At 29.2% G+C, this 12,541-nt stretch overlaps 1 protein-coding gene across 1 annotated transcript; it reads right to left on the bottom strand.

The window, feature by feature from the left end:
* Positions 1 to 229: 229 nt before the first annotated feature.
* LOC131647385 (uncharacterized) lies at positions 230 to 2,880 on the bottom strand. Its single transcript, XM_058917281.1, has 2 exons — positions 2,402 to 2,880; positions 230 to 964 (listed from the first exon to the last, which is right to left on the bottom strand). Exons 1-2 carry the CDS (start codon positions 2,674 to 2,676, stop codon positions 394 to 396), a joined length of 846 nt encoding a protein of 281 aa, XP_058773264.1. The 5' UTR covers positions 2,677 to 2,880; the 3' UTR covers positions 230 to 393.
* Positions 2,881 to 12,541: the final 9,661 nt, after the last annotated feature.

The following is a 12,541-nucleotide window of genomic DNA, read 5'->3' as shown; positions in this document are numbered from 1 at the left end:
CACTTATGTTGTTGCGCCAATAATTTATCCTTAACTTTGTGAAAAACTCAGTCATAAAATCAGGATCTCCACTTCATGTTATAGAGATTGTAAGCACTATCTAGTTATATTGAGTACCAAAATCATAGTTAAGCCTTCTAAATCAAACAAAGAAGAGCCAATAATATAGTGTTTATTAGTGGTTTTTAATCAAGTCAGTTATGAATTAAAAAATTAATCTGAGCCATCATTTTCATCCACAACTAAAATTAAATATTCTCATTCCTCAGTAAAAAAATTCCTACAATAAAGCATCAAACACAGCAAAAACAACAAAACTGCTTGAAACTAGCAGAGAAAAACAACCTTCTGGCTCAATCTTAAAATAAATTACATATGCAGAAATCTTCCTAGTTATAAAAAAAATGGGATTGTCAAATTATCAGGCTCTTTGCTCTGAGCAATTTCTTTTAAACTGGTCCAAGATCTTTTCCGTCTTCTGCTCGCAGTGCTATGAGTTTCTACTCTTACAGACATACTTGGCGTTTCAAGTGTGTTCTTGGATGCAGAATTTTTTCTACTTCTCTTCTTTGCTTCTAACAATGTTGGTGTACTTGTACTACGCGGAGTTTCAAGACCCTTCATAGGGGCGACGTCCTTAACTACAACTTTTGAACCAACTGCGAGTATTTCACAGCCTTCATCTTTGCGTACCATGTATTCCTCTAATTTAAAAGGTTTGTGTAGAATTGGTTTTGTAGCTGGTGTTGATTCTAAGGATGGTTTATCTTTTGCCGGGCATATTTTTTTCAAATGTCCCTTAGGGGTACCTCTCTTGATATTCGGATGTGAACAGAAATGACACTTGTACACAACATTGTTTTGGGCAATGTTGCCAAACTTCTTTTGCCTATGTCTGACCTTTGATCTATTCTTTTCAATTCGTACAGTTGAATTAAAGCCAGGATGAAGAACAGTTTCGCACCTGCAGAGAAATGATATATGAATCATAGGAAATTTCCAAGTCAAGAACAATCTAAGTTTCTCCCACTAGACCTAGTAGGCTACATGAACTACTACGAGTCCTAAATCAATTATACTAATAAACATTTCAATCAAAATATCTGTTTATGGCAAGATTTATAACTTTTCTTTGTATCCATTTAACTGTATCTAAATTTATATTTTCTACCATGAAACCTATAATAACCCAACTTTCTCACTAATGATTTCATTTCTAATTCAATCTTTGTACACACTAATCCTTGCATGAGTAGCACAAGCTGAAACTGCTTTTATCAGGTTCATGTGTCTGCATTCTAATTCTATATTAGATAAGATTCATGAAGAGGAGTACACGTGATCCATAAAAATATGACATTTTGAAGTAAAAATATGTAACATGTGCAAAAACATAAGTTAATACATATACAATTTAAAAAACCTATGATTTGTAGTCATGAATAAAAAATAACAAAAGGAAAGTGGTTGACTACACATAGGTGACAAGAAAAGAGACTGGCTACATAAAGGTCATTCGTTCGCGATACATCAAAATGAATCGTGATTCATGATGATTAATGAGATTCATGTCTAAAATAGATACGCATAGATAGAGTCATATGAATAAGGTTCAGTTATGTTTAGAACTAATACAACTTCGTGATTCACAATGAGATTCATGTGTAAAATAAACATGAACAAAGAGAGTCATACTAATAAGGTTCAGTTTTGCTCTGAATTAGATACAACCCACATGTATCTTAAGACCCACATGCATTCCAATTGCAGCGCTATGGCGGATATACGTGGCAGTTTTTGGGCTCTCAGCAATGGAAAATAACGGTTGGTATTGCAGGTTTTTCCATCGTAATCCGCTATAACACCGCTGCAAATTGTCTTGTATGGCGGGATTTTGGCTCTCCGCCATGGAGAGCACTGCCATTGTCTCACATAAATGCTTTGGTTCAATCAAATTATTGCACTGTAAACAAATAATTCAACAATACATCCCTCAAGATTCACATCAACTGAGTTCAACTTTTTTCATAATCAAATCGAGATACAACTCATCAAATCGAGATACAACTCACATGATCATAAAATACCAATAACCAAGGAGCTATCACATACATGCTCTTTCTTTCTATAAAATTACAAAGTTAACAAATGAATCAAAAGCATACCAAATGAATGCTAACTCTAACACTTCAAACCATATGATAAGTAGACACACGAGGATATTAAATTACACCAACACTTCGACACTGACACGTCAACACCGATAATAATTTTAAAAAATGAATAAACTAAATACAATCACAAGTGTCGGTGTCGGTTTCTGACAATGACTCACCTTTTTCAGATGTATCGGCACTACAAGATATCTAACTAAACAGAGAGAAAAAAAAAAGATGCAAACCTTTGGCAAGTGAGAAAAGAAGGATCAGGAGGTACACCAGCGGCCTCTGAAACGGTGGCCAAATGCTGACCATAGAAGGCAGCCAAAGACGGTATGTGAGGGTCAGTAGAGGTCCACACAGCAAGCTTTTTCAAATGATCGATTCTCAAATGTGACTTTATGTTAACGATTGGCTTCGTTTTCAATTTTCCAGTGGCTTCTTCTCTCAGTGTAATAGGATTGTGAGGTTTTGATTCCGATTTTGGGAGATTTTTGGCTCCTCCTTTCTTTCCCATCGATGAATCAATCAATTGAATCGAATTGAATTGAAATTAGGGTTTAGTGATGGGAGGTTTGAGATGTTGAAGAAGGTGGAGGAGGATGACGGAGACGACTACAAGAAGCGACGGCGATGTCGGAGGTTTTGATAAAAACCTTTTCTTCTCGGCGGCGATGTTCGAAGGTTTTGGTGAAATTTTTTATTTTTTTATCAAAACTATCTAATGACTAATATGGTGAAAGAGGATTTTTTTTTATTTATTAATTAATTTTTAATGTTTGAGATTTTATTTTGATTTTTTTAGTGTGGCATAATTTTTATGAAAATATGCTAAATAATTGCATGCGTATCTTTAATCTACTTTTTTATCACATATTTATGTGAAATGATGTAAATTTAATGAGAAATAGTATCATGACACCAATTCCATACAACTACATCCAATATACTATTCACAAATTTTATTATTATTTTAAAATTTTGATATATTTTTTTATTTTCTATAAAATTACTTTTGGTTAATAAAATATTAAAATTTGGTGAGAAATGCTAGCAACACTCTCTTTTGAACACTCTCTCAAACACTTCCTCTTTTATTGGTTGAAACATGTGTGGGTCCTACTACTTTATGTGGGACCTATTTTCATAGTGAGGGGCCCACACATGTATCAACCAATAAGAAAGTGAGTGCTTGAGAGAGTGTTCAAAAGAGAGTTGCTAGCACTCCTCAAATTTGGTTAATGCAGTTTAAAGTTTGGTTAATATATATTCTGATATAAAAAGTTAATATGTATATCCTCTAGACTTGGTTAATAGTTTGTATAAAATTGGTTAATACATTTCATAACATGGTTAATGAGTTCTCAAACATAAATTAAATAGTAAAATAAAGTTGGTTAATAGAGTATAAAAATTGGTTAATACATTTATAATTTATTGTCAGAACATGGTTAATACTCTGTATTTATTGGTTCATGAAGTACTGAAAGTGGTTAATGAATTATAAGTAAAATAAGTGGTTAATGGTGTATATTTTTGTGGTTAATAGTATTGTGAAGTTGGTTAATGACACAACCTTATATTTATGTTATAAAATAAATTTTAAAAATAAATAAATTTAAAAAAATAAATTATATTTTTAAAAATAATAATATTTTAATAAAAAATATTATTCACCGTATAAATACGGTGTAGAGTGTATACTGTATAGGTATTTGGTATAGAAAATAGCAGTGTTTTAAAAATCAGATCGGACATCAAACCGGTGAGGGTACTGGGTCACTGGTTTATTGGTCGAACAATTGGGTCATTGGTCGAACCGCATGACTAAACCGGATTAAACCGGATAACTCGGTTGAATAGACTGGTCGTTATAACAAAACTATATAGGTATAAAACATGACGAACATGATTATTCAGTCTCTATAATATATAACTGACACTTAAATTTTTTAAAAATATCATATCTTAAATAAATTCTCAACTTCATAATTTAAATTCAAATTTTAAACATAGGTATCACACATAATAAAATAGTATAAAATTACAAAATAAATATTTGCAAACAAAATTTAATCGCAAAATAATCTAATTGAATAAATTATAACAAAGTAACTTCATTGTCTACTAAATTTAATTTTAAAGAAGAAAAAATTATTTCAATGTTGGTATCTCACTCTTCAATATCAAAATCATTTGCAACAAAATTAACCGCATCTGAAACTTTATTTTTATTTTTATTTTTGTTTTCTTTTTTTATTTTTTTTTATTTTTATTTTTTATTAAAATAATTAAAATGATGTTGTTTTAAATTTTTAAAATAAAATAAAATTAAAAAAAATGCATTTAAACCACCGGTTTACACCGATTTTGACCGGTTCACACCGGTTCAATGACATATCCGATCCAGCAATCGAACCAGACCGATTATCTGGCTGGTTCTTGGTTCAACCGGTCCGACCGGCTGATCCAGTTCGGTTTTTAAAACACTGAAAAATAGTGTCAAGATAGCATTGCTGAAATTTAATTCCCTTATATATCTCCTTCACTCATATTTTAAAAATATTATATTTATTCAATAATTATCATTCATTATCTATATTTTAAAATAAGTATTCCCGTAAATGAATTTAAAAATACAATAATATTGTCATTGTTATAAATATTCATCTATTAGGAGATTTCATATGTTAATTTTCTATTTATAATATATGCAGGGCCGTCTTTGAGGGCGTGCAATACGGGTTACCGTACAGGACCTCAAAATTATCATGGTTAAATTATAGCAAAATAGGGTCTCATAAAATATTTATCCAGTTAAATCGTGATTAAGTAAGACCTCTATTTATTTTGTCATTGTTAAAATATGATTAACTAACACGGAGCCTCTAAAAATTTGAGACGGCTCTGAATATATGTCTTATAAATAGGATTCATATTGTATCAGAATTACTTACTCTCTTTTATTTCTCTTTTCTATTATTTTTATTCAGTTTCATAACACGTTATAAATCTTTTTTTTATGTTTTCTTTACCTTATTAACTTTGAATGATGATATGATATTCTATCTTATAAACTTATGAAGTATCTCTGAATGATAGCAAAAATAATTGTTTATAATATAGTTTTGAAGAAATTACAAGAATATATAAAGCATGTATGAAGGATAGCAAAATAATGAATTTTTTATAACATATAAAGTATCCTCAAGAATATAAAAATCATGAATTTGATTTGTAGTTTCTGAATAACCGAGGATAGAAAAATATTAAATTTGTTTTATAGTTCTTGAATAATTGAAGATTTACAAAATATTATTATTTTTATTAATAAAAAAATTTGTGATTGAGTTCCTGAAGAACTGTATAAAAAGGTTTGTGATTGAGTTTCTAAAAAACTTTGTAAAAATTTGTGACTGAGTTTCCGAATAATAACAAAAAAATTGTTGATTTCTTGAAGAACTTCAATAAAAATTGTTGTTCGAAGATTATAACAAAATTAGTGTTTAAATGTTCTTAAAGAGTTGCATCCATTAACAAAGGACTCATATTTAAGAATAATAATAAAATTATGCAAATTATGATATTTTAATTTTGAATTCTTTTGAATAATGTAAAAATAAATAAATATATGAATAAATATTTGAAAATATAAATTTTAATTTTAATTTTTAATTCTGAATTATGTAAAAATAAATAAATATATGAATTAAATATTTGGATTCTTTTGGTATGATAGATATTTTTTAATTTTTTAATTTTAAAGATAAGCATTAGTGATGATTTGATTGAATAAATTATTTTCTTAAAATAATATAGTATACATATTTATTTTTGTTTAATTTTATAATAAATATTTATTTTCTTTTATTTTAATTTTGTTTATTAAGTTATATTTCTTGTATAAAATTTATAGAGTTATTTATATTTATTGAATAAGTTTTGTATTCTAAATGTAGTAATGTGTTTTTATGTACTATTTCATTATTATCAAAATTTATAATTTTTTTTATTTAGATGTTGAAATTGTAAATAAAATTATATGTCATCATTTGAAAATAAATATATTTTATATAAATAATTTTATTATTCATTATGGAATGAATCAAATTATAAGAATAGAATCATATGTAGTATTGTAAATCAGAAGTTGACATATCACACGTAAGTGTATTGTTGGTAAAACTGGTTGGGTCATCTCAAATATATTATGATGCGAGAATTAATTTTGAAGAACCAGAAATTTCTTCAATCCAATAAAATTTATGTGTTTTCAAAGAAAAATGTGAAAAATTGAGTTTTTATGACATTAATTGTTTCATCGACTAAAAGATCATGCATATGTCTCTATTCACAACCAGAAGTTTGTGAAATTATTTTCCCAACTAATTAGATTAAGATCTTGTTTTCTATTTTTTTTTTAAATTCTGGTATAAGCATCACATATATTATTAAAGTTGATACTGAATATCTTGTAATATATGTTCATAAAAAGAAAATGGACCTGAAGATCCATTCTTTAGACGTCTAAAATTAATTATATGGTTGATACTTATGAGATCATCAATTCTTAATTATATATTTGAAACATCCAAAATATGGTATTAAGATATTTATTCGTATTAAGCCAACTAGTTAGTGCATGATAATTCTCCCTTTAACTTACAAATTATTTTAGATTAATAACCATATACATCTCATCTAAATAAACTTTTGAATATATTGTGATTTTTCAATTGCTTCAATATAGCACACTAAGATGAGTTTTGAAAGAATATCGAGAAAATGTATTTTACATGAATTTTGTATTTGAAGATATATCTTGATCCAATAATTGAATACTTGTTTGAAGCATAGTAGGCTGATTATCAATTGATAAATTAATTTTCTCAATATTAGGGGGAGGGAGAGAAAATGTGTAAACCAGAAGTTCAAATGAGTGTTTTGAAATAAAATATTATTTTATTATTTTGATCCTCGAAGTTCAAAATACTATTTATTTGCAAAGTTTATGAAAGAAAATTATCAGCCGCTAATACTCCACTCAAAGTAGATTATTCTATTGGACAATCTTAATATTGCAAATGAGTTGTAACTGTGCCTAAAGCGTGGTAGGAAAATCGGTTGCAATATTAAAAGTCTTCTAACTAGAAAAAGAACTAAAGTTAAATATGACCCAAGTGAGGATTTGAAAATTCTAAGAGCACTTTGAAATAATGTATTTTTCAGTTCCAAAAGAACTAACCAAGTACTTGAAATATGAAATTAAGATAACTAAATGGAATGGAATTTAAATTAAGATAACTAAATAAAGTCGACATTGGCAATGTATTTGTATATAATATAGTGCTAAAGATTATAAATGATAACGAGGATCGTGAAACAAAGTCTTCCAAAGATTGTAGACAAAGTTATTGGTCAAAATGAACAAATCATGAATCAAAGTCTATCAAAGATTGTAGACAAAGTGAGAATTGACCAAAATGAACAAATCATGAATCAAAATTTATCCAAGATTATAGACAAAGTGAGAATTGGTCAAAATAAACAGATTCAATTGAAGAATAATTAAACTCACTTTAAAAGCGAATCTTTTTTGGACGTGTAGTCCGAATACCTCGAGGTGTAAAACTAATGAGATATAAATGAGTTTTTGTGAAAAAGAAAAATTAGAATGGTATAAAGCTTAATTTGTCGCTCAATGATTTTCACAAAACTTAAGATCGAGTTTGATGAAACATATCCACCTGCAGTGGATTCAATTAATTTTTTGATATTTAATTAGCCTTACAGCACATGAAAGACTTAATTTGAACATGATGGATGTTGTGACATCTTATTTGTACACCCAACTTAATAGTGGCATTTATTAAAACTCCGTAAAGGGTTTAAATTATCAGAGATACGTGATTTCAGATATCGAGAAAGCTACTCCATCAAAATGAACTAGTCTATCTATACATTAAAACAATATGGACACAAGTGATATAATTGTCTCAGTGAATATTTGCTAAGGGAAAGATATACAAATAAGTTCTTAAGTCCTTGTATTATTATGAAAAGTTCTAAAAAATAAGTCGTTTTGGAAAAAAATTGTATTTTAATATAAGTCGTTTTACAATTTCAATGAATAATTAATGATGTTTTTCCTATTATGTCCTTAAATATTTATTATTCTCTCTCCTTTCAATTATGTAAATTTATCTTCCACATGTCATTAATGAAGGACAATTATGTAAATTATTATTTTTCTTAATACGTGTGAAAAGTTCAAAACTACTTATAATAAAAACGGAGATAGTAGATGTCAATGTAGATGACATAAAATTATTGGAACTCCTGAAGAGATTCTAAAAACTATAAATTATTTAAAGAAATTATTTGAGATGAAGGACTTGGGAAATAAAAAGTCCTTACTAAATGAACATATAGACAATGAAACTTTTATATACCAAGGTTATATAAAAAAAAATGTTAAAACGTTTGTATATGAGAAAATCTCGTATATAGCAAAATGTTAAAATATTCTTATATGGACAAATCTCGTATGTTGTCTATTTCTCTGATGTTAGATCATGAGGTGTGCAGACGATTCTTTTAGACCTCAAGAAGAGGATAAAAACTAATTGGTCATGAAGTACCATCCTAGTGCAATTCAAGCATAATGCTAGTCATATTGTGAGCTTTAGTTCTTTCTTAGCTGAGGAGTCTTCGGAAACGGCTGAGCTCCTTGCGCTTATTATGGCTCTAGAATTGGCAAAAGAGAAAAAGTTTGTTAAACTTTGGATTGAAACGGATTCATGAATGCTTGCAACAACCATGCTTTGGTGCCTTGAAAGATGGGTCTCGTTGGCTCTCTTGTTGGGATTACACTCTAAGTATTGACTTTAGAATATCTCACAATTTTAGAGAGGTCAATTTCTGTGCTGACACTTTGGCTAGCATTGGTTTAAATACCAAAACTACATCTAATTATTATTATGTTCATGAAGATATTATTAGAGATTACTTGTTAGACAAGAAGGGTACTCCTAGACTTAGGCTTTGTCATTAAGGGGTCTTGGTTTGGTCCTCCTTGTGTTGTTTTGTTTTCTCTTTTGTTTAATGATATCTTTTCTTTTTGCTAAAAAAAAAAGAAAATAAGTCACTTAAATTGTAGGTAACAAAACTGAGACTACGTTTGAACTCCACGTAACACTCTCTTGCACTATGATAAGAAGATTTTTCTATCAAAATTATAGAACTAAGATTTCTTTAACACTAAAGCTATCTAAGAAAATTGAAATAACATTTTTTATTTGATTCATAATTTTAAATCTCTGAACGAGAATATATATATATATATATATATATATATATATATATATATATATATATATATATATATATATATATATATATATATAGAGAGAGAGAGAGAATTTCTTCACCCACCTCCCAACCTTCTTGGCCACCTCCGGTGAATTTACCACAATACCCCTTGTTTCGGAAGTTCATTTCCGAAACGGTACTTTTTATTGGAAAAAAGGTGTTTTCGGAAATGAACTTCCGAAAACGTGTTTTTTTTAATATAAAATATTGATTTCGGAGATGCATCTCCGAAATAAAGTCACTTTTCAGAAAATGTGGTGTTTCGGAAGTTCATCTCCGAGCGCACCCCCCTTGGAGGAATTCGGAAATGCACTTCCGAAAATAGGTCTGGACAGAAGAAAATGAACAATTCGCTTTATTTAATCGGGTGAAAATTACAACGATAATATTACATAAAATTAAAGTTACATATTGTTAAACACGGGAAGGTGGGGATGAGAGAGTGGTGGGGAGAAAAAAAGGCTTCCAAATTTCAAAAGGTTTATTTATTATTTTAATAAAAATACGTACAACTGAAAGTAACAAATGACGGAGGAGGTGTAACCGGAGCCGAAACATATGACGGAGGAGGTGGATGTCCGGAGGAAGAAGACCCGGAGGTACGTCCACCGCGAGACAAAGGAGCCAATCAATGTAAGCTATAATTTATCATTATCATCAGGGGACGTCATTACAAAAAATTGGAAAAAAAATCTTATTATTTTTAATCTTGATTTTTTAGAAATGACCTCCCCAGATGATAATCATAAACTATAGCTTACATTGATTGGCTACTTTGTCTCGTGGTGGACGTATCTCCAGTTCTACTTCCTCCAGACATCCACCTCATTCGTCATATGTTCCGACCCCGGTTACCACTTCCAAAAACTAACATGATAAATCCAATACAAATACACTGTGCGATACAATCCGAAATCAGAACAAAACAAAACAAAAACATGTTATTCTGCCCGACGAGCGTTACAAAATACACATCAAACAAAATAAAACACGTTATTCTTCCCGACGAGCGAACTCCTCCGAATGAAGATAATTATACCAATCCTCATCCCACTCAGTCTCAGAACCATCAGCGTTGATCACGACTCTCACGCCTGAAGATTGAGCTTGAGCATCCGGGCCCCGGGCCCCCTGGGAACGAGAAGTAGAGCCGGTCGAAACCTTCTTCTTCTCCTTCACCTCCTTCACCTCTTTCACCTCTTTCTTTGAAGAATCCTTTCTTCCCCCCTTAGCGCCCTCTCTAGAAGACATGTTCCTGTAAACAATTGAAATCGATTAATATGCGAGACAAAATAAAAAACAAAAAATTTTTAACTTCTGATACATTTCGAAAGTTCATTTCCGAAAACTGGGATGGAGGTGTTTTCGGAAATGAACTTCCGAAACACCCCTGCGATGGAGTTTTCTGCAACTTCCATGGCAGACCCCTAAACCAAACTTCAAACCAAATCAAAATGCTTCTAAACAACCTAAATACTACTAACAACCTAACCATATATCATTTATGCAATTAAAACCCTAAATAACATGCATTTGAATAATAGATCTAAAAATTTCAAAACTTACAAAGTGTTAGGATTGAAGGCTTTTGAATGTTGTTTAACAGTGTGATTGGAGCCTTGATGCAGCTTTGGAATTCTGTTTGCACAAATTTTCGCCTCTGCCACTTTTTGTTTTGATTTAGGGTAAATGATTGGGGGAGGGGGAGTGTTTTGATAAATCTGCAGAAATCGCAGTATTTCGGAAGTGAACTTCCGAAATAATTGTTTCGGAAATGAACTTCCGAAGTAAGTCAATTTTTTTAAAAAAACACGCCTTCGGAAATGAACTTCCGAAGCAGGGGTAGTTTTGGTTTTTCGCAGGAGGTGACCACCCATAGGGAGGTGGGTAAAGAAATATATATATATATATATATATATATATATATATATATATATATATATATATATATATATATATATATATATATATATATATATATATATATATATATATATATATATATATATATATATATATATATATATAAAACTGGTAATGGATAGAGAGATAAAAGGCCTAAAGCCCAAATAAACAACAATTATAATAAAAATCTAACCAAAATAAAATACTACATCTTACTCATAATCTTGCTTAAATCTATATATATATATATATATATATATATATATATATATATATATATATATATATATATATATATATATATATATATATATATATATATATATATATATATATATATATATATATATATATATATATATATATATATATATATATATATATATATATATATATATTTATAACTGGTAATGGATAGAGAGATAAAAGGCCTAAAGCCCAAATAAACAACAATTATAATAAAAATCTAACCAAAATAAAATACTACATCTTACTCATAATCTTACTTAAATCTAAATAACATCATGCTCTATCATTACTCACCCTTTAAAAACAACTTTATCCTCAAAATTATAAAAGATAAACTTCAAAAAATAAAGCAATGTATCTACCAAAATGAATTTCAATTGCTTCCTGATATAATTAAGAGACCACCCGCTAAGCTCTCATTGTTAGAAATTCGACCTTAATTCTTCATAGGATGAAACTTTTTTTTCTTTGGCTTTTTTCTATGTGGACATTAACTCAAAAATATTCCAAAATTCAAGTTATCATCAATTCCATATCTTCATGGCTGGTATAATCAATATGTATCTTCACAAACAACCAAACATGTGGAAGAACATGCTTTAGAGTATTCTTATATTTTGCTAAAGGGAAAAGATATGTCGTATTCTTATATTTTGCTAAAGGGAAAAGATATGTCTACACCATATTCTAACAACTACACCGTAGTTGTATTTATAAGATCTACTATTTTATTTTTTTAATAATTCATTTTACTTTGGTTTTTGTGCACAAGAACATTTTGCTTTATAGTTATATACGGTATAACTACGGTGTATCAAAATCTAGTGTACAAATAGCACACCTCTTTGCTAAATCAC

Source organism: Vicia villosa, linkage group LG2 (assembly GCF_029867415.1).
Source record: "Vicia villosa cultivar HV-30 ecotype Madison, WI linkage group LG2, Vvil1.0, whole genome shotgun sequence".
Taxonomy (NCBI): domain Eukaryota; kingdom Viridiplantae; phylum Streptophyta; class Magnoliopsida; order Fabales; family Fabaceae; genus Vicia; species Vicia villosa.
The sequence above is the reverse complement of the archived record's forward strand: the minus strand, read 5'-3'. Positions and strand labels throughout refer to the sequence as shown.